This window comes from Cyphomyrmex costatus, unplaced genomic scaffold, assembly GCF_001594065.2.
Source record: "Cyphomyrmex costatus isolate MS0001 unplaced genomic scaffold, Ccosl1.0 scaffold14, whole genome shotgun sequence".
Taxonomy (NCBI): domain Eukaryota; kingdom Metazoa; phylum Arthropoda; class Insecta; order Hymenoptera; family Formicidae; genus Cyphomyrmex; species Cyphomyrmex costatus.
In genome coordinates this window covers 1,304,322-1,327,592 of record NW_017275390.1, presented here as the reverse complement: position 1 = coordinate 1,327,592, position 23,271 = coordinate 1,304,322, and the positions used below count along the sequence as shown (strand labels likewise).

At 32.9% G+C, this 23,271-nt stretch overlaps 3 protein-coding genes across 3 annotated transcripts in view; 1 reads left to right on the top strand and 2 right to left on the bottom strand.

Moving 5' to 3' along the window:
- Window positions 1-6,051: 6,051 nt before the first annotated feature.
- Window positions 6,052-7,851, bottom strand: LOC108783013 (BRCA1-A complex subunit BRE). The gene is made up of 4 exons (XM_018551429.1): window positions 7,732-7,851; window positions 7,349-7,650; window positions 6,499-6,876; window positions 6,052-6,426 (listed from the first exon to the last, which is right to left on the bottom strand). Exons 1-4 carry the CDS (start codon window positions 7,817-7,819, stop codon window positions 6,052-6,054), a joined length of 1,143 nt encoding a protein of 380 aa, XP_018406931.1. The 5' UTR covers window positions 7,820-7,851.
- Window positions 7,852-9,506: 1,655 nt separating this feature from the next.
- Papss (3'-phosphoadenosine 5'-phosphosulfate synthase) lies at window positions 9,507-13,466 on the top strand. The gene is made up of 6 exons (XM_018551419.1): window positions 9,507-9,613; window positions 11,070-11,873; window positions 12,009-12,443; window positions 12,518-12,727; window positions 12,923-13,205; window positions 13,369-13,466. Exons 1-6 carry the CDS (start codon window positions 9,542-9,544, stop codon window positions 13,464-13,466), a joined length of 1,902 nt encoding a protein of 633 aa, XP_018406921.1. The 5' UTR covers window positions 9,507-9,541.
- An 8,058-nt stretch (window positions 13,467-21,524) lies between these two features.
- LOC108783042 (uncharacterized) overlaps window positions 21,525-23,271 on the bottom strand; it is a 7,550-nt gene continuing 5,803 nt past the window's right edge. The window contains exons 7-9 of the mRNA XM_018551488.1: window positions 22,742-23,141; window positions 21,933-22,335; window positions 21,525-21,852 (exon numbers count right to left, since the gene is read on the bottom strand). Coding sequence (XP_018406990.1) covers window positions 21,559-21,852; window positions 21,933-22,335; window positions 22,742-23,141 — 1,097 coding nt within the window. The 3' untranslated portion in view covers window positions 21,525-21,558. The remainder of the gene's footprint in view (window positions 21,853-21,932; window positions 22,336-22,741; window positions 23,142-23,271) is intronic.

The following is a 23,271-nucleotide window of genomic DNA, read 5'->3' as shown; positions in this document are numbered from 1 at the left end:
CCCCCCCCCCCCCCCTCCCTATCGCTTCCTCACCCTGAATGGTCTCACTTGGTTTCACTTATCGCGATGATCCCCTCGTGAGACAAGCCCTCACTTCGTTCAAGCCACGCGATTGAAATGCATTTAATAAAATGAAGTTGTCTTTTCTGCCCCAAACTTCACTTCGTAAGCTTTCACAGTGCTGAATTGAACAGAAATCGGGAAGGAATTTTTCTTGTTCATGTTTTATCATAAATATCAATTTATCTAATATCGTGCTCCAAGAATCTAGTAAATCATTATTAGACACGTAAGTGTTGATTGAAAATCCATTGGCTTCACTTATCACAATATGATTCTCTCGCATGAGATAAACTTACTTCGCTCAAACCTCGCAATTAAAGTAAGCTTAATTTAATAAAATAACGTTATCTTTTCTGTCGAACTGTTCACTTTGCACAGTGTGTGAAGTTGGAAGGAATTTTGCCAGTACGTTCCATCGTAAATTTTACGATTAGTGACCAACTTTTTAGGAAGTTATGTATCACACTTATTTTCACATTTAAAAGACAATTTATAATGATGTTCTTAATTTGAAGCAATTTGGTCTGTCCTAGTTTGAAACGATTGATTACTAAGTTTGTAAATTTAGTCAATATCATTTGCTCCTGGAAACAATCATTTACTAATTAAACGTTTTATTTAAAATCTATATTTATATCGACAATTCAGCAGTTACTATACTTCTTTCCGAATAGACTTTCTGTCAGAAGTTTTCCAGCATCGTCATTTGAGAGAAATTATACTATCGACGATCAGATTGCGTGACATACAGAAACATTTTCTTAATCATTCTTGGCGAGCTGTGCAAGTAATTTACTCATTCTCATTCGTCTCATGTAGATATTCGTCAGGCAGTTTTCTGGGCTCTCGCGAGATCTTGTTTACCGAATTTCAAAAGGGGGTCAACAACGTCACCGAGCGGTCAGCCAATGGACATGGAGGCCGAGCGGAGGTTGTGTCTGAATCCGTGATCTCGATTGGCTGGTAACGAGCGAGCAAGAGAGACGGTGTTATGCACTCGCAGAAAACTCGTTTTCCTTCGGCTCTCGACTACGTGCACGTGCACTCGTTCACATATGTATCCCTCGCTAACGAAACACTTTCAAACAACAAGGTTGGAGCATCGAGGGAACACCCCGCAAGTGTATATATAATGGAACAATTTATTTCGATATAATCAAATTTCTTTCCGATGTATATGGATCTTGGAAATGTAGTTTCATTGATGTCAATGTTTTACAATTGTAAATAACTTCATTCGTCATTAATCTAAAGTTCTTGAAAAATCCTGATAGGATTAATTTTCTCTACAAAAATACCGATTTGCCTGTTAAAAGAGACTGAGAAGAAACAGCAATTATCCGAATAAACAGCGTTCTTTATAAAAATGTTGTACACAACAATTCAATCTTGCCTTGACAATGAAAAAAAAAAAAAAAAAATGCACGTTTTTCTGAAAACTTATTTACAACATTGTAGGTATACGTATTCATATATTTTCAATCATTAAACAAGGTTAGCACCGATTCCTCGAAGGTCAAGTGGTACCGATGCAATTAATACGATTGCAACGTATTGTATCTCATCGTAAGATAAGACAATCGCGAGAGCTTGTTAATTGATAAAATATTCCATCAGTTGTTTACTCCAATTTCAAATTCATGATTATGTTTTCCAGATATTGACTGCTACATTTATTTAAAACAATATTAAAACAGTATTAGAAATTTTTTAGTTCTTCCAATTTAATTCCATTTATTGCATCGATATTCGTCATACGACGCTTCAAATATCGCAAATTATGTACGCAGACAACTCCATGAGAATTCAAGTTTCGTGAATTTTCGAGTCCGATGCTTTTGTGACACGACAAATTTCGGCAGGAAGAGATATAGAGACGTGCAAATATATTTAAAAAAAAAAAAAAAAAGCAAAACACCGCGTTATTTCGAGAACGCGCCTTGTCTCGCATAATAATCCGCACGTTGCACTCTGTTTTGTGCTTTGTGCTATTTTTAGTCCATCCGTGTTTTGTCGACGCCACCGCTGTTTTCTACATTGCGCTCATCTCTTCTTTCTCTTGCTCATCCTTTTGCTTTTGCCGATTTGCCTTTGTTGATTTGTGTTCTGTTACAAATCCTTGTATCGCATTCATGCATTGGGAAGGTTTAATACGATACTATCTTCCAATTCACAGATCGATTCTCCAAAGCTGTATTTCAGGTTGTAACGTTTATGAAACTCAAAGTATGTCCATGTGCATATCAAGGTCAATACTTTATACTCGTAATCATTAATTATCGGGGGAATTGCGACACTTGACGATGTTAAATATCCGCAATTTTCTTTCTATTTCCATACAGGAATTTTTGAAATTTGAGTAATTAGAATATATGAAAATTAGGAAAAAAGAACGACTGTAAATTAAATATATATTTTTTTACTGTACTGAGGATAATTCAAAAACGGGGTTGAAACGTCTAATTTATTTATGTATTAATATATATTTTTCACGCACACAAATATTTTGCGTTGGCTAACATTGTATTTCAATAAATAAATTTATCTTTAGATGCTCAATAAAATAATTCGTAAAGCATATCTGAAGATAAACTTAAAGAAGCTTTAAGTATAAAGTCTGACTACGGGTTTATATCCTAAAAAGAACATGTGTGCATAAAGGAAAAGAAAACCCAATCTTATCATTTCAACTCAATCGAAAAAAATTATGAATTATAATAAAGTTCAATGTTCTCTAAATCTGATGTATTCTGATGTGCTTATGTTCAGAATCATTATAAATAAAAAAATCATAAAAAGTACAGTAAGCAATTTTTCTTTCATTCCGATTGCATTAAGAGTAAATCTGCGAGTTTGGATATTTTTAAACAAAATCAACGTTATATTTAAATAGCTGTTTTCTATTTAAACAGGATCGATGTCAGTATGTCTTTTAATTCTTTTATTAGATTCTTCAAAAAGTCCATTTCAATTTTCTAGCTCAAAACTGTATATGTATAAAACATCTTCATAAAAAATAAACAAAATTTAAATTTAAAAAAGAATTTTAAAGCTTGAAATCTTTCCTTTAAAAAACAAAAAAAAAATATTTTAATTCTATGAGTTTGATATTTCTTACATATAAAAAAACTACAAGTTGAAAAAGAAGAAAAATTTTCTTTTCGCTTTGTGGGTCTTTCACGTGCCCAAAAAAATTGTGAAAATTGTCAACTACATATTTGAAAGCTTGAAGCTTTCCTCACAAAAAATCATTTTTCTAAAATGTTCCTACGATTTTTTGTTCCTGAGTTATTTGCAAGTTGAATAAAGGAGCATTTTGTTTTTTTTTTTTAATTTTGCTCATGATTCCGTTAAAAATCATTGTACCACAATTAAGAAATAAGTTTCTTAAAGCTGAAACTGTTCTATGGAACGGTATAATCACTAATTTAAAAAAATGTACAATATACTATTTTGAGCTAGAAAATTTGAAATTTCCGAACGAACTAATGTAACATTTCGCGAATTCTTAGATCTGTCGCGAAAAGGGCCGTTGGCGTATAACGTTTGTCTGTGCAAGTACAAGAAAAAAAAAAAAAAAAATGCTAATGTGCGCTTTCCCCCCATTGCACACGGTGGACACGACGCGCAACAGGATGCCGAAAGGGGGCAAAGGGAACGCGCAAGATGACGTGCAAGAGCGTGGTTGCGACATGGCGCGTGGCGGCCGCCATCGTGGCCACCCTCTTTCCCCCTGCACGCCACATGATCGTCAACACGTCGACGTTACACTTGTCCTGTAAACATCGATAATTTCACGTTCATTGTCTTGCATCTAAAAAATTTCCAGAGGATAGAACATGATCGGGTAGTCCCCAAGCGTGTCAATCGAGACAAATTTAACATACGAACGAAATTGAGCCATCCGGCAAAATTACCGAGCAGATACGTAATAATCGAGGTTCGTCCATGTAAATGTTGTGAAATATATGGAGGAAGGAAGGAAATAAATCTTAAATATCGAGAGCGATTTTGAAAGACGATTTTGACGATTCACTTTGCGCGGCTGCCCGAGCATGCCTGCGCGCGTAAGCATAGATAGTTAGGCAGGTTAGGGTCAGGTTGGGTTGAGTTACGTTAAGATTGACATCCAGATGAGACGAAGTTTGTTCTTTTTTAGCTGTAAATACTGGAAACTGCAATTTTTATTTTGCACGGTGAAATCTACGCGCGAAACTCGCGATCGTCATTTTTTTTTTTTTTCCCCTCAGGAAGGAAAAGTAGATTTATGGAGGGTTGAATACGCAATCGAGGAGCGCGACCGAAAGTAAACAAATTGCAATATTGCCGTGACTGGAGCAAGCCGTGTAATAACGGCGGCAGGGACGGCGGCGCGCGCCATGACAGGTGATACTTACGACGCTTTACGCGCAGGCATGATACACACAACACGATATGTGACTACGTTACGAACGAGTAAAATCCCGGCGTCTCGATGCGGGACGCGCCAAACGCCGCGCGATGCGATGAACGAGACCGACCCTGCGGGAAAACCGACGCGACAGCCGGTTACAAGCGGAGAAGCTGCAACGTGCGGTTTTCGTCCATGAGAGAAAAAACACGAAACAATTGGTCCGCGACGAACTTCGGGTGACAGAAGGAAAGTGGCAGGCGGCGACCGCCGCGGAGTCGCAGCAATAGCGATGCATCGCGTGAAGTTGCCACGGCGAAAACAGGCAACGCGAAGGCAGCCGCGGCGCGGTGGTCTCGAAGGACCGCCGCCGTGTTGCCGCCGCCGCCGCGAACATATTTGCCAGTCCCACGACGCGTATTGACACGTGACACTCCCGTATTCGGCGACAATTTCACACGACGCGTCACCGCGACCGCGTACATGCTGCGATACCGTAAAGTTTTCCTTAAAAAACGATATAAAGGCGTAAACACTTACCTCGAGTCGTGAGCACAGGTGACGGCGGCCGGACACTTTTGAGAAGATTCCGTTCTGCGCACGCTCTTTGCGCTGCGCGACGTACGCAGGGCTGCCAACGGCAACCCGGACAGAATTGATAATTCCTAAACGCGAGACGCGGCGGTATGCTAGGGAATAAGACGTCTCACGTATCGGCCAATCGACGTTCCTCTTTCCCGGAAATGTTGAATTGGATATTGAAACAAAAATTTCTACAAATTTCAAATTCGAGTAAACTGTAAAGCTGGAAATAGAATGAAAAGCACAGGCGATGGGAACAACCTATCAGATAACCGTGTATACTAGAATAAACGTTTTCTGATAGGTTGAAATCTCTTATTCCCTGTTCCTATTGCCTGTGCTTTTCATTGCGTTTCCAGCTTAACTTTGTTAAAAATAATCGGAACTTAAATTTGAAAAAAAAAAAAAAAAAAGATTTCAAGCCTAAAAGGAGCATTTGATTTTGATTGCTCATAAACTCCAAAAAAAAATCATCTGCACATACTATAAATTCATTTAAAGAACAGATTCTTAAAGCTGAAACTTTGCTCTATCGAATGGTATAAAATTGCCATATAAAAATATTTCTTTAAAACATATATGATACAAATGAACTAGTGCTATGAATTTTTGTTTTATATAATTCAATACTTAAAAAAAAATTACTGCTTTTAAATATAATTTTGGTTTTAAATAACTATCAACACGAATGCTAGTATTAATTAGTAGATAATTACTGAATAATTACTTAAATAATAATAGAGCATTTGTATTGGTATTTCTTACAAACATCTATTTATGAAATATTTGGTATATTTTCCATATATTCATAGAATGATTTGTACAAATTATTCATTAAGTTCATATCAACTGTGTAAAAGATTATCTAAGCTAAAAAATATAACTGTCGAAAACTAAAAAAAAAGGATACATGAAAACATATCGATGTTTATTACATTGGAACGAAACAGTTTTTATTTCAATTGCAACTATTAAACATTCTTTATAATAAAATATAACTTTTTCAGAATAAATTATTAAAAACGATTATTTTTTATAGAGTTCGCTTGAAACTTTTGAACAGCATTTTCTATTATGTACGTTAATAATTTGTCAACCATTAATTTCATCGACCATCTAGGACTATATGGTACATCATCCAATACTTCTCTGTATAAGATACCCTGTGATGTCAAATGATATACCGATTGTAATGCAATTTGTGGTTTTTCTTTCGGAAATATTGATGGAAGATTAAAGTGTATGAGAAAATGGAAGTCCCGATGTTCCAATAAAATAATAATCCAATTAAACTCTATAGCATCATATTCTACTATGCTACCGCGTTGCAATACAAGTAGAAACACGATAAATTCTTTTCTGCTTTCAAAACATTGAACTGCACTGTTTATCTGCAACAAAGAATATATATAAATATTTGCGAATTCTGTGTAATTTTGTAAAATGTATGAGAAATTATATACTTTTTCTTCCAGGAATTTTATTACTTCAGGAACATAATCCATTAGATATTTGTTAGGTGGTAATGGTGGAATGAGTAAAGGTTCTGGTCTACCAATAGCATCTTCTAAGGTCTTAGATAAATAAAGTTGTGGAGAAATACGATTCCAATCTGGTCCATAAAATGTTACTAGAAGCATTACTTCATCAGTCTGTGATTTATTCATACGCGGAGGTAATCGAGTAAAATCCACAGATATGCGAATTAAAAATCTCGCTTCCACAGGTTTTAATCCTAGCAACATCATGACTTCTATATCTTCTTTACATATCTCTGTTTCTCCAACAAGTGTGCTGTATTCAAGTTGTAATCGATCTTCCTGTTTTCCAAGTAACTGTATCTAGAAATATAAAAGTCTTTACCTTCATATATCTGAATATAATAAATCTATGTATTTCAAGTTCTATAAAATATAATATTTTTGTAATAAATTTATTCGCAGTTTTTAAGTCTTATTAATATTAAATTATTAATATTCTTGTAAAATACTCTAATTAGCATCAAAATTATTTGTTTTTTAATTTAATACATGATATCACTTATTCTAGTTCTGCTCATGATTATCTCAAAAATAAAAAAGATTTTAGTATGTTTGCAGAATTGGACATGTATTTAATTCACATGGAAACATAGTAAAATCAAGATCCATCTTGACTAAAAATAGGATTTCTCTTAATTAGATTTATTCTTATCAGTTTGATCTCCAATTATAATTGTTATAAGATATATTACATATATATATTAATTTATCATACAACATCCATATTATATAATCAACATTGCGCTTATGCATTGCTATGTTTATTGCTTACCTGATGTTCCTTGTAATACAATAATAACTCTGTTAGAACATTGAGCAGTGCATCGGTATCATTAGGATTCCATTTAACAAGACTAGGTACCCAAGTAGATAAAATATCAATGTCTGGATCTATTAAAAAATTTTGATCATTGAATATGAAATCCGGACCTATTTCTGGACATTGTGAATCAAATAGTATATTCCACATAAGGTGCTCTCCAGCATAGGGAATCGATAATTTGAAACAATCATTTTTATTCTTATTGCAACTTGATGATACCGAATCCAATTTTATCAGACCGTAAGGAACACCTTCAAAAAATGTAATATATCCATAATAAAAATACCAATTTATCAGGAAATGAAAATAAAAATTAATAATGTAAAACTTACCAAGTTTTTTAGTTTGTAAAACGCGTTTCAAAAGTGGCTCTATGTACGAGTCTATGGTGCTCAACAGAGGATGTTGTTGATTTAACATCTTGTCAAAACAGAAGACTATAATAACATAACTAAGATGAATGAAAAAAATAAATATTCCACTACTCTATTTTGATTTTGAATTAAACAGCTTTTATCTCACAGTATTCTGTATATGCCTGAATCAATTCTTGTTAAATATCATTATCTTTCAAAAAATTAATTTTCACTATTTACAGTTTAATAACAACTATTATAAATTATTTTATATTTTTTAATATTTACAGTTTAATAACAACTATTATAAATTATTTTATATTTTTTAATATTTACAGTTTAATGTTTCTCAAATACCATATAATAACAGCCAATGATTACTGAGGACTGATAAGAATAAATATGTAATCTCTTCAACAATTCCAACAGAGGTTGTATATACGTAATATAGAAAATATTATTTCTTAATTTTTGGCTGAAGCTTCCAGCGATTTTCACTTATTTTAACGTTAATTTTAGGTTAACATTAAATTCAACAGACCTGAAAGAAGACATGAGAGCCTTTTTCCTATACCGCAAACTACCTTGAACACTATCGCCCTCTAAAGAGTGGACGTCAACTACAAAACAACATCTACTTTTTTTACAGCGCTCCTGATGGAAATAAATTGTGCTGAAATTTTTGAAATGATTAAAATCTATCAAATTAAAGATGTATTTTAACACCTAGCTAGTCAAATGACCATCTACATTCAATAAATTTCAAAATAATTAAATAGTTTGTTATTAAATTACAAAATGATTTCTAAACGCTACCTGTCATATTTAATCTTTAGTTTGCTACTTACTTCTAACGAAATTATTAATTAATTTTGAAGAAATTAATTTATAAAGTGCGGTAAAGAATCTCTGTTGATTTCCAGTATCAACCTAAATTTGCATTTCTAATTATTTTTTTTTTATTGATAGAGTTAGAAGTATACTACGTAAACATTATTTTATATATAATATATTATTGATAAGTATCAACATTATTACTTCTTTAAGAAGAAAGTTATATTGTTGCAAAGACCTAAATTATATTATGAATAAAATTTGACAACAATTCGCACTAATAATGAGGTTGGTCATCTTGAGATCTTGACTTGTAATCAGTAGTGAACTACTAATCGGTACAGTAAATAATCAAGACAAAGCTGCTTCGTCTTGATTGGCTGACAAACGACGGTACGATATCCAATAGCAGAGCTTGTGTGATCATCAGTGATCATCACATCCTTTTTTAACAGACGAACAACAAGGCGTGATATACCGTGTCATCTGTGTTGTGTCCAGTTGTGTCGCTCGTTGGAAAGCATCCTAATAAACTTGCATGTGCAGTGTGCATTTGTGCACAATTGTGCATCCCTGGCTCTACTGATACGGGTATATAAGAGATGATAAGAGATCATCACTCTTGTTTCACCGGTTCCACATTCCATGCCATTATTTCATCGAAATTGATGGAGATTGATGAGGGAGCCCGTTCCCTTTGTAACTTAGTATAGTTCAATGATTTTGTATCTGGTTAATCGACACCGATGACTGAATCGGAACCCCAATCAAAAGCAAAGAAGACGCAAATAACTTAATAAACTGCAACACAATGCAATTAACGTTGATAATTGTAACAATGGAGTTACGAAACGTTATTCGTTATCGTACTTGTCTCCGATTGCGTTTATCACAGTTGCCACGTGTATGCTCGTAAACTCGTAACTGCCAGTAGCTGCCAGTAGCTGCAATCATGTCATCCAGTAATGCTGGCCAGAGTAACGCCGAGCAGAATATCGCACCGCCACCGAATAAAAAGATGATGGTACGTGTATTTTATGCAAAAACACTCCTTTTGCCTCGCATTCAATATCAAATTAAAATAATATAATAAAACTTGTAAAACAAGATACTTTAAGGCTATTCTACAATGCATTCTTTGTTTTCTGTTTTTCGTTTTTTACTTCCTGCTTTCTCCTTTCTTTGCCACCGTTTTATTAACAATTATATTTCTTGCCACGTGCTTCTTGTTTCTTCCAAAGTTTGTCAACTTTTTCTTGGATGATAGAAAACAAAAAACAAGAAACGAACAGACAAGGTGTACAAAATAGCAAAAAGCAAGAAACAAGAAACTAGAAACACCTTGTAAAATAGGCTTTATATCTACTTTGTATGGATCATACATATAATTTGCTTTAGTTTAGTATCTATTATTCGAATATTGAGCTGATCATTTTTAATTTTTTTTTCTTTTTTCCAAAATATATACATGTATGTACATATTTCATATTTACTTTAAATACAAAAGTACAAACAAATTTAAGGTTTTAAATTTAAATATTTTATTGTTTAATCACACATGGCATAAAATAAAATTAAATTAGAAGAAAAACAGGAGTTTCTTGCTTGTCTGTTTAAAGACTTAATGTCTTATTTAACTTATTTTATATAGGATGATTCGTTATGGATGGCATTACACTGAAGAAAATTTATTTATTATGAAAAAATTTGCATTGTCTAAAATATGGAATGGAATCTTACGGAAAGTTTTACTTTTGAAGATTTATTTGAAATTGTAATTACACCTGTCCTTTCTTTTTGAATAACTTTCCTTGAAATTGGCATATCTAAGAGATAGGGAATGCAATTAACTTCTTACTTGTAACGAAGTTCAGTTACAAGTTACTTTTTTGATAACTCTACTAGTAACTCCGTTACTTTTTTTTCATCTGTAACGGTAATGTAGTTACATTTTTTTGATAACGGTAACGAAATTTAGTTATTTTTATCATTACTTTTGTACACGATTGGACATGTTATTCTGTTATATAACAATTACGTGTTATTAATTACGATAGCTATAGATGTGGTTGGAGGACATTGAGTGTTTTCATTTAATACAGGCATACAAGCTACATTTAGTTCAACTTATTTGAAGCTTCATATACATTCTGTTCTAATTGAGCTGTGTACAAAGCTTTACTTTGTACATTTGTGTATGTTTGTGTTGAGCAATTGGAAAACAATCTTTTTTAAAAAAAATTCTGTTATATATATTTTAATTACAATGCTATATTTGATTTACAGCTAAAAATATAGCTTAAGTAAAAATATAGCTGTATTATAAAGAGATTATGTGTATTTCTTTATTTTCCTTTTAATGTCTAACTTATATTGTGAAGAACACAATAAATACATTATATCTTTTAAAATTTCAATTTACATTCTGTTTCTTCAGAAAATATATTTCCAAATAATAAAATTTTGAAAATTTTTTTTAGCTCTGCGCAAACGTATCGGAGCAAGCGCATCACGTATCCAGAGCCAAACGAGGACAAGCAATCGGCAGTATTCGTGGCTTTCGAGGTTGCACAGTATGGCTGACTGGTCTTTCTGGTGCTGGCAAGACCTCTATATCGTTTCAAATGGAAGCGATTTTGGTGAATCACGGTATTCCTGCCTATGGCCTAGACGGCGACAATGTTAGGAGTGGTCTAAATCGTAATTTAACCTTTAGCAAGCAAGACAGAAAAGAAAATATTAGAAGAGTGGCTGAAGTAGCAAAACTCTTCGCCGATAGTGGACAAATATGTCTTTGCAGCTTTGTATCACCTTTCGAAGAAGACAGACAGATGGCAAGGCAGATTCATAAAGAAGCTGACTTACCCTTTTTCGAGATATTTGTAGATACACCCTTGCAAATTTGTGAAGCTCGCGACACTAAAGGCCTTTACAAAAAAGCGCGACAGGGTACCATTAAAGGTTTCACTGGCATTGATCAAATGTACGAGAGACCCACGAAACCTGATTTAATTGTCAGGACCGAGAATTGTACTCCTGAGGAGTCTGCTTTGACTGTAATTGAACTTTTAGAGAAGCACCAGATCATTCCACCACTTGCAAAACCATCAGATCTGATCAAGGAGCTCTTTATCCCAGATTCTAGACTAGTTTCTGTGAAAATGGAAGCGGAAACTCTACAGAGCGTGGAGATTAATGAACTCGACGTGCAATGGCTGCAAATCTTGGCGGAAGGATGGGCAGCGCCCTTAACAGGTTTTATGAGGGAACATCAATATCTTCAGGTATGCTTGAAATAATCTTGAAGCATAATTGCATTCCACATATGTGTTATTTGAAAGTTAAACAAGAGAGATAAGATTTTACTCGTCAACTCAATCATTAACTTGTTAATTTAATCATAACTTATCTTCTTTAAGGCTCAGCACTTGCGATGTTTGCTCAAAGATGGCAAAGAAGTAAATCAATCTGTGCCAATTGTCCTTGCGATAAGTACGATTGATAAGAACCGTTTGGAAAATTCTCTTGCTGTGACCTTGAGACATAAGCAAAAAGCTTTGGCCATTCTACGAAGACCGGAATTTTATTTCCATCGAAAAGAGGAGCGTTGCAGTTGGCAGTTTGGCACTAATAACTTAGGTCATCCCTATGTCAGGATGATTTATGATTCTGGGGACTGGTTAATGGGTGGCGATCTTGAAGTACTGGAGAGAATCAAATGGCATGACGGACTCGACAAGTACAGACTCACACCAAATGAGATCCGTGCCAGATGTCGAAAAATGAAGGCTGATGCGGTATTTGCTTTCCAGCTAAGAAACCCCATTCACAATGGACATGCGCTTCTTATGCAGGTATATCACCTGTTCAAAACAAATAGTTTCCATGTCCTTCACATAAGTGATAATCATCTTGTTTATCACACAAGGATACAAAAAGATTATTGTTGGAGGAGCGTGGTTTCAAAAATCCTGTGCTACTACTTCATCCGCTAGGTGGCTGGACAAAAGAAGATGATGTATCCTTGTATACTAGAATCCTGCAGCATAAAGCCGTTCTAGACGAGGGTGTACTGGATGCTAATTCTACGTTATTAGCCATTTTTCCCAGCCCGATGATGTATGCTGGTCCGATTGAGGTGAAAATTGTAACTAACTTTACGAGCCTTAGCTTTAGCTTCAGTTGTAATTTTACTGTTAATTTCAATTGTTTAATTAATTTGTAACTTTGACGTTGTTTCTGTTGTAAGCCTCTGCATCTCTTATTATTATATTTACCAGCTGGATCTCTCGAGTAACATAAATAAGATAAATACAATTATGCTTTTATGTAGGTTCAATGGCACGCAAAGGCTAGGATGAACGCTGGCGCGAATTTCTACATTGTAGGTAGGGATCCTGCGGGTATACCACACCCAAACAAAGACGCTACGCCTGACGGCAATTTATACGATCCCACTCATGGTGCCAGAATACTCTCCATGGCCCGAGGTCTTCATAATCTCGAGATTATTCCATTTAAAGTGGCCGCTTATGATACGCGAAATGGTAAAATGGCATACTTCGAACCTGAGCGAAAGCAAGACTTTGAGTTTATTTCGGGAACAAAGATGCGAGGTGAGTTTTTGATTATGATATTCTACAATACATAAATTTTAATATTCTATAAAGTATGTATGAACATTATAAGTAAAATAATTAGTGACAAAAGGTAAATAATAAAAGCAAAATTAAACAAAACAGATGTTAGATGATTCAACATGAATTATTTTATTTGCAGAATTAGCAAACAGAGGCCAGAGTCTCCCGGATGGTTTCATGGCACCTAAAGCATGGCAAATACTTGTGCAATACTACCAAAGTTTAGACAAACATTAAAATTTCAACTCGTTAATAAGAGTGTTAAAAGTCTAATCTTAAAACAATTTTAAGTGGACTGACAAATCTTAATTTGAAGTTTGGCTACTGATATATTTAAAAAAGTAAGTGAGAAAGTAAAAAGAAAGAAATATCATTTCTCTTTCTCTGCTGTCAAAATTTTGATAAATTTGGAAAATTATTTTAGAAGTAATTTAACAAAAGAAACTCGGATAAAAAATAGTGCAATTAATACAGAACAGCTTGTTATATATATATATATATCACTCAGTTATATATATATATCTTTCTTTGATCGATATATATATATATATATATATCGATCAAAGAAAGATTGACTTTTTTTGTAAAGAAAATCTAGATTGTAAAACTAATAGCGTTTTTCACTGGTTACACTGGTGCACTCTTGACGAGAGCAGTGTTTCACTGAGCGTTTCGATGTGCACGAAAACGGTGCGCGGTGTTTCATTGGAAATCCTAGTGCTGAATTTTTGCACACTAACGTGTTCTTCGGCATGAACTTCGGAAGACAGTGTCAGGTGCAATATGGCTGTGCGGGATGCTCAATTAGTATTTGGACAGCTAGATTTGTTTTCTTCATCATCTAGCAGTGATGAAGTGGAATTATTTCTAAAAATTCCACAAAAAATTCTGAAGATTAAAAATTTTGTTGAAGTGGTGCATAACATTACGAATAAGGAAGTAAATACATATATTATATAATGTTTTTATTATTTTTGCAGCTTATGATGTTACACGAAACAATAGTATTCCGATAAAAATTTTTCATATATGAACATACGTACATATACATATATGTATAAACATATAATTATGTATGAAATGTGTCCATATATATCCATACATCATTCTTTTGTAAAACTATTGATTAGTATAAGAAAAATAATAATAATGAGAAAACATACAAAAATAATTAAAAAGATAATTTTTGTAATGTTTTTATTGAAAAAAAACTCTAGTTTGAAGAAATATAAAAAGTTGGCTTATACATAATTACATATATAATTATACATGAGCAATTTTTTACATTTGTTCAAACTTAACTTTTCGAAAAAAAAAACAATGAGAAAATTAAAATGATAAATTGTAAGAACCAAACAAGGTCTTTAATGCTATATTATTAAAAATAAACAAAATGAATTTAAACAAATGTTTATACCTCGCTCAGATTATTCTCAATGTTAATATAACTTATAATTTTAAAAATTCGGTACATAATACAAATATCAACGCTGTGATAAAATTGTTAAAAAATAAAAAAAAATATAACTAAAAAAATATTTTTGAGTATCAGCTCTTGTGAGAAAATTAGTTTTTTTTAGTTATTTTTTTATTATATTTTTTTAAATTATTTTTACATCAAGTAATAAGTTTCAGTGTCATTATTGATTTTGAAATTAATGTGCTATATCCTTCCATAATAAATATATCGAATATAGCAAAGTGTGCACTGTAACCGCTCTGAACCGCACCGAGATCGACACACGTTTAGCTGAGAATGCAAGAAAACTCGCACTTTCAACAATCTCGTACAGTACTCAATACGGCCCAGTGAAAAACGCTATAAGTTATATTTAACCAGATACAATTCGTTTATCTGGTTCAAATTTATCAGAGTATTAATATATTATTTTATTTTAAAGCTACTGTCAGACTATTCGTTGAAAATTAATTGAATTTGAAGTTACATTATTCTATGCAAGTGCATGCTAAAGGTCTCCACAAGTTTTTTAATAATAAAACTTGTGGATTATGGACTTTGTTATTATTTTATTTTAAAGCTACTTTCAGACTATTCGTTGAAAATTAATTGAATTTCAACTTACATTATTCTATACAAGTGCATGCTAAAGGTCTTCACAAATTTTTTAATAATAAAAACGTGATATAAATATTGTAATTGATAAAATACTGAATGTGTATAACATTCTTAGCAAAATGTACATTAAATATTTTATCGAATAAAATATTTATATTACTTTTGCACTTACATCAGGAGACGCGATAGTGTCTTCGGCCATGTTCAAAAAACTACTAGTTAATTTAAAAGTTATATCTTTATGTATAACAATCTTCTTTATAAAGGAATCGGCATGATTTTGCCATACAATTCTTTCGCGATTCACAGTAAAATAAAGAGAAGGACAAAAGAATTTTATATTTTTTTTTAGATGACATAAACATTCCGATTCTAACTGGAAAGAATTTTCAATAGTACATACATTGGAGTAAGCGCAGAAAGATTTCATAGATACTTCGAAGTAGATATACTATTAATTCAGATAAATGTGTAAGTTACATTGAAATAAACTTTACTTACAAATTTTATGTCAAACATTACACATTTTTAAATTTCATGCAGCACAGAATCTTTAGCTACATTACAACACAACGCTGTAATTTTGTGAAAATATTGTAGAAATATTGCAAAATTACGACCCATTGCAATTGTGGCAATAAAAAATTGTCAAGTCCTATTCTGATTTGTTAAGCTCTACATCTGGTACTGAAAATGCCTTATGCACTGACAAGTAAGAAATAAAATAATAACTATTTACAAGCTAAAATTTTAAGATCATTATATCCATTTACTCTAATAAATGTACGTATTTTTTTTATTAATTCCAAATAATTTTTCCATAGCTTAAATTTTTTTCTCAATATACATATACTATGACAACACACACCGATTATATTTGATTATTTATTATATAACATAACATTTACGGTTACATTACTACTTTTATCAAATTTATTTTTACACTAGAAAATATATTAAAAAAGGACAAGTTTTTTTATCTTACATTGAATCTGTTTTTTTTCTCGACCTTATCCGTTTAAATTACTTACTAATACCGAATATATATACCGAATATAATATTACACAATTGTAACACTATCATTAATATATGTACATCGTACTGAAATTATGTGTTGTGTGATGATACATTTTATATTACTTTGACAGGTAGGAGAGCGGTGCACTTGCATATAGTTCAACTGCGCACATTACTTATATCTGCTATTTCCTAATAGTAATTTTTTACTGCTTCATTAATGAAATTATATTATTTTAAATTAGCCAATTATATGTATATAATGATGTGGACAATTGATAAACATTCAGCAGGCAGATTCCAACGCTACGATTTTTTAGTCAACTAGTAAATCTAGTTAACAAAACAAACTACGCAACACTGCATTATATTGCCACCTTGCAATGAAATATTTTTATAGTGTTTTTGCAATCCTTCTGTGCTGTATGAAGTGTATTCTTTCGGATGCATCATCCGGCATATTCACAATAGTCCTGTTGTATATAAAAACATAAAATTTTATTTTATATAAATAAAATACAAAGTCTGATATTTTCTATATAAATACATAAAGAATGAATGTATATTCTGTGTAAAAAGTACCCGAAATTGTTAAATAAAACACAAAAAAATTAATTTATTCAATTAAAATTGATTTTAGGCACTCATCGAGTGCAATGCAACTATGCCACCGCTTGACCCAATCCTCCATACATCGTTCGTAGGCTGACTGAGGTATGGCCTTTAGCTCCTTCAGCAAATTTTCTTTTATGGCCTCAATTGATTCAAAATGCCTTCAAAGTGGCAGTTTTAACTTCGGAAACAGGAAAAAGTCACACGAAGCCATATCAGGCGAGTACGGTGCTTGGTCGATGATATTTGTTGAGTTTTTTACCAAAAACTCTTTTACAACAATAGCTTTGTGCGATGATGCATTATTGTGGTGCAAAATCCATGAATTGTCATTCCACAAATCTGGCAGTTTTCGGTGGATATTCTCATGTAAACGTCTCATGATGCCTACATAGTATTCCTTATTCACCGTTTGTCCCTCTGGAAAAAATTTGGAGTGCTCTACATCACAGTAATCGAAGAAAACTGCCAGCATGACCTTGATTTTCGAGTGATTTTGATGCGGTTTTTTGGGTTTCGGCTTGTTTTCGAGGCGCCATTCCGAAGATTATTGGCTTGTTTACATGTCGTACTCGTAAACCCATGTCTCGTCGCCAGTTACTCCACCAGATGTTCCATGAAGATGAGATCCATAGAAGTTCGGGAAATCATGTCTTCAGCGACCTGCTTTCGATGCTCTTTGGACAAAATTGAGCTCTTTCGGAACTAGTCGTTCGGCGATGCAGTTCATGCCCAAAATATCAGTCATAATGTTATGAACGGACTTAGAAGAGATATGTTTACCTATTGAGCCCAACTCTCTAAGACTCACACGACGATTCTTGAACACCAGTTTCTTGTTTTCGTCGTTCGTAGACGTTGAAGATCGACCAGAACGAGGCAAATCAATTACCACTTCTCGGCCCTGTTTGAATACTTTATACCATTCATATACCTATTTGACGTGCACGATTCACCGTAGGCCTTCTGCAACATTTTCAGTGATTTGGCACACGAAATTTCGTTTGACACACAAAATTTAAGGCAAACTTTTTGTTCAACTGATTTTTCCATTGTAAAAATCGCAGAGCACTCAAAAGTATGATTGACAAAAAGCCGCTGTCAACACACGGAGTGACAGATCGCGCTCAAATTCCGCGTGATAAGTGATAACTCAGTACAGTGGTACCAACTTACAGAAAAAAAATTGTGGCAATACTTTTACGCGCGTCTTTCAAATGATAAATCCCGGGTACTTTTTACACACAATGTAAATAATAAAAAAAATAACGAAAAATATATATTTTACAGAAGTGTGTTTCAGATAAAAATTGTCGAATTTAAAAAGTTCTATTTATTGATATTATTTTTTTGGTAATTTTTTAATGATTGATTATGACTTTTTGTTTTTATTTCTAAAAATATAATATATATTTGATATAAGTTAACTGCTGATTCATTTTCTAAATAAAATTTATAACCATTTATAATAAACATTTTTTTTTTCTCTACCGTAGGAATCTTATATTTTGCATTTTTTGATCGCATATTCTATGAACCTTATATATCACTTTAATAATAGCTTTCCAATATATGTATTTGTCTTCCATCTTTCTAATCATTTTGTTCGGCGCGCAGTTTGGGGGGACTACGTATATTAGCAGGTATAAATTCACGCGAAATTATATATAAGGAATTAAAGATCCAAGTCAGATATAGGCTTCGTATTCGTATTAGTTCATACATTAACGGTCTTTAGTTTCTAATTTTTGTTCTGCATTTTCTGCTTGCTAAGGCATCGAGTAACTCGTCACTCGGTGTGATTGACTCGCAATTTGTAGATCTGAGTTCAATCCCGCTTGCGCTGATATACGCGATTTTAGCATTTAAAGATTCGAAAAATGACTCCACCTGATGATTAAGAGATCTATAATCATCAGCGCACTTCGGATTCGGTGTTATATATATTGTAGATCCTGTATATCAGTGAATACATATTATGTATGGATTCCATTGTTATGAAAATTTCACGAGAGATAGACTGTCCCGATTTTGGAATGTTGCGCTATCGAATAAATAAATGCATTTTCTGCTTGCTTCTTAGTATTGCACAGTTTTAACATGAACTGTTTTAATAGTCTCGTGTTGTTTTAATTTATATGTTGTAGTTCCTGCAATTCAAATTTTTTAATAAACCAAATGGCTTATTAATTTGGCGACAATAACGGCTTGGCGATCCCGGCGCGCAGAGAAATCATTCTCATCACTTTTGTTTCTTTTTGTGACGTAGCGTTCGGCTCACTTCGAGCGCTGAGCGATCGAAGCACAGCGATAGAGCCATAGAGACTATCCTCGCCTCTCGCATACCAAAAGAGCAAACAGACAGCGAGAGCCTTACCCATATTCATAGTCAGTCTTTATATTTAATATTTTCTTAAGTTTATCTTCAGATGCTCTACGAATTATTTTATTGGCTACTGATGAGCATCTAAAGATAAATTTAAGGGAGTTTTAAATATAAAGTCTGACTATGAATACAGGACCCGTGTCTCGCTCTTATTTTTTAGGAGCCTTATTTTTTAAATAGTTACGTATACGTAAGTTATAATAAGTTGCAAGTGATTGAAAAACAAAAATGTGTTTAACTATAATAAAACATTTGTTTCGAAATCACGAATAATCGGAATCAGACTACGCATTAAAAATTGAGATTTAAGATTGAAAAATTGAAATTTGGCCAATCAAAATAATAGAAGCTAAAATTCCTTTACTCTCATTGGTCAAATTTCAATTTTCAATCTTTAATCTTCAATACATAATCAATAATAATCTGATTCCGGCCTTATAGCATTTTCGGAAAACTAGTGCAACACTAGTGCAAGTTACACACTGAATGCAATTGATTGCAAAGTAAATCACATATTTTCAGTGTTAATAAATATTTTAACCCTTTTATAGTTACATATTCTTTGTTATCACGATAACCTTATAATGTTAAAAGAATTAAATTATTTAGTTTAATACTGAAAATATGTAGAATTTACATTCAATTGCACTTAGTGTGCAGCGGAGTTTTTCTAGCTTTCCCAATATATAGAAAACACAATTAGTAAGTTCGGAATCAGACTACGCATTGAAGATTGAAATTTAATCAATAAGAATAAAAGAATTTTAGCTCTTATTATTTTGATTGGCCAAATTTCAATCTTTAATTTCAATCTTTAATGCGTAATCTGATTCCAGCCTTATATTTATTAGGCTGCATTCAGTTTCACGCATTATGCACATGATGTATCATTTTATCTTTCTTTAATATTCGGTGAACAAGGATAAAAATGATATAATATACGCACTATGCGTGAAACAGAACGCACTCTCACCTTTCCCAATTACAAACAAATAAGTCCAGTTAAAGGGAACTTTTAAAAGTTCTGGGCCCCGATTCTTTAACTCAGAGTCTGAGCACAGGATTGCCGTAACACATTAAGACTTTCAGGACAATTAACAAGATTATTTTTGACTTGCTTACAAACGATTAGATTACTTATTTTTGCTTATATAGCACGTGATAGCACGCTATCAAGAGATATAGCGATGTGTCCATTAATTTCACAACTTCATACGCCAAAGCTTGTGCGTTGCTTACGTTTACAACTTATTAAATCTGTCTGGTAAAATAATCCTATGCTCAGACCCTCATTCGTAAGAGAAACGTATTCGTAAACTCAGATGCACATCGATGATCGAACGATAAACGTATATGCAGTTACAAAGTTAGAGAATCGGGGGGCCCTGTAGATCCCGGAAAAATTTAACTGGACCTTTGTTCTGGGTGAATAGACCTGAATAGACCTACAATTTGAGGAACGCAAGGACCTATTTGAACGCGTAAAACTTTGCTAAAAACAACCTTAAACTCGAAATTTGATTATTTTTTCAGGCTTACATTAATCAGGCTGTATTTCTTAAAGCATATATCGTAGAGCTAAATTTATTGCATCGTGTTCAGCAAGCAAAAAAACATAAGAGTATCATGCTTAAAATTTAGATTATTTGCGACGTAATATTGCATTATATTGCATTAATAATATTAAATTTGCGATATATATGCATTTTCGCATTATGTTGAACATGTATTTAAAAAAATCGAAAATTTAATTTAAAAATCGATCACTAGCGATCTCTAAATCTTAATATTTTTTTAATAAAAATTTAGGGGTGTTCTTTTAGCATAAAAAAATAATTTTTTTCATAACAATTTAATATATATGTATATTTATTTATTTTTTTTAACCCATAAAGATTTAAAAAATTCTAATTGAGAATAGAAAATTTGAAAAATCTGAAATCTAGAAAACTCCATCACAAATTTAAGGAATGTTATATAGAGTTTTCTGATTTAACGGAACTCTCTCCTATAATTACATAATAGAAATGAGAATTCAATTGGATAGAATTCAAGTAGATAGAAAAATAAAATATTTTTTTCTGTTATATCGTGATATTATTTGCATATACCATGATATTCAATCTTGTCATAATCAATTAGGAGATTACATAGAGTTCAAAAATAAGATTGGAGTTAACATTCTTGAATCTTTTATCAATACATTTAATTTACAGAAAGTTCTGTCAAGAAAAATCTAATTGTTATACATGATTGACGCGGTCGGGAGATTAACTTCAGTATTTGCATCGGCCAGAGATAGCACCACTGGTATGGGTATCACTTGAATCTTCCCTGAGTCATCTTCGCTTTGCAACACCACCGCAGTGCCAGATTGCAAAATATCATTCGTCATAATTTCATCTGTTATGATCTCTGCACTTGACTCTATACTATCGGCCGTAACTTCTTCAGTATACATATTGGAATCTTCTATGTTCATGATTAATTCAGTAGCTTCCGATGCTTCTCTCGAAGTTTCTTCATAATCCTAGAGAAACACAATTAAATTCGCGAAAGAAATTAAAAAATCAATAAGATTCATAAAATAAAACTAAGTAAGAGTCTTACCTGCTCATACACCTGTTCATATTGATCTCCAGCTTCAAATTTAACTTCTTCGAATTTGACTATTTGTCCTTCCGGTAAATTGTCATATTGTTCTTCCTGTTGTTCCTCGAATTGCTCTTCGGTAATACCCAATTGACTCTCCGGGCGCTTGATGGAATCTTCCTGATCAGATTCGTCGGAATTGCGAACACGCAACGAATTCTTCTGTTTGACATTTCTTCCAGGTACAATACGCTTGAAGCCTGCACCACCGAGACTTTCGTGACGACGTTCATGTTTGTTTTTGTCGCCGAGATATTTGAAACGTTGCCGGCATACGCTGCACGAATATGGGCGTTCATTGGTATGCGTACGCTCGTGACATACGAGAGCACTCACTTGCTTGCATCGCCAAGGACAGTATCTGTAATATTGAATAAACAATAAATAAATATGATAATGTAAATTAAAAAATATATATATAATGTATGAATATTATTCTTAACTTTTCCATTTTGATAAGACGCAAACGATTACGAATTACAATCTTCCAAACAGTTATTAAATCGTATTCAATTGCGCGTGCGAAAGAGAGAGAAAGAGACATATTAGACAGTTTCCTTGTTGAATGCATAATAATACTTGACATGTATTTTAATCGCGCGTTTTTTCAATATATTTATATTTTGTAGAAAAAGTTACAACGGATTATTTATCACATGCATATTCCAAGAAGAATAAAATAATTTAATAATCTCATATGTAAAAATTCAAAGAATCAATTTTTTCCTGCTACAAACGTTTAATAACAAATATAATAATTCACTTACCTGCACTGCAAGGGTCTCTCGTCGCTGTGTCGGTTTTGATGATGCTTGATCAGCTGAATTTTTGTCTTCAAATTGAAACCACAAATCTCGCAAGTATATGGTCTTTCCTCAGAATGGGAGATCATATGAGTCTTTAGCCGTAATTGATTCACGAATCGTTTTGGACAGTGAGGACATGCCAAAGTACCCTCGAGACGATTGTGCGCAACCATCAAATGATGACGCAGACGTACATCGGATGTGAAAATAGCCTCACAGTCGGTGCATTTCATCGGGTCTTTTTCCATGTGCGTATTTTTAATATGTGTACGAAGTATCAGCTCCGTCTTAAATGTTTTATTGCAATGATAGCAGCAAACCCGTTTCTTTTCGGGCAGACCAGACGCGTCTTGGGTAATACCTACAACAGAAATAATTATTCTGTTATGTCGAAAATTTCATAAAAAATGTATTAAAATATTTTTTTTCTCTTTCTTATTTATTTTCTTTCATATAGTATATATATATTTATATATATAAATATATATATA

Coding starts and splice junctions, on each gene's coding strand:
- LOC108783013 (XM_018551429.1), bottom strand. CDS start 7,819: ATGTTAAATCAACAACATCCTCTGTTGAGCACCATAGACTCGTACATA. Junction 6,877..7,348: donor TGTATTACAAGGAACATCAG/GTAAGCAATAAA, acceptor TTATATTTCTAG/ATACAGTTACTTGGAAAACA. Junction 6,427..6,498: donor TAAAATTCCTGGAAGAAAAA/GTATATAATTTC, acceptor TCTTTGTTGCAG/ATAAACAGTGCAGTTCAATG.
- Papss (XM_018551419.1), top strand. CDS start 9,542: ATGTCATCCAGTAATGCTGGCCAGAGTAACGCCGAGCAGAATATCGCA. Junction 12,728..12,922: donor TGTATGCTGGTCCGATTGAG/GTGAAAATTGTA, acceptor GCTTTTATGTAG/GTTCAATGGCACGCAAAGGC. Junction 13,206..13,368: donor TTCGGGAACAAAGATGCGAG/GTGAGTTTTTGA, acceptor TTTTATTTGCAG/AATTAGCAAACAGAGGCCAG.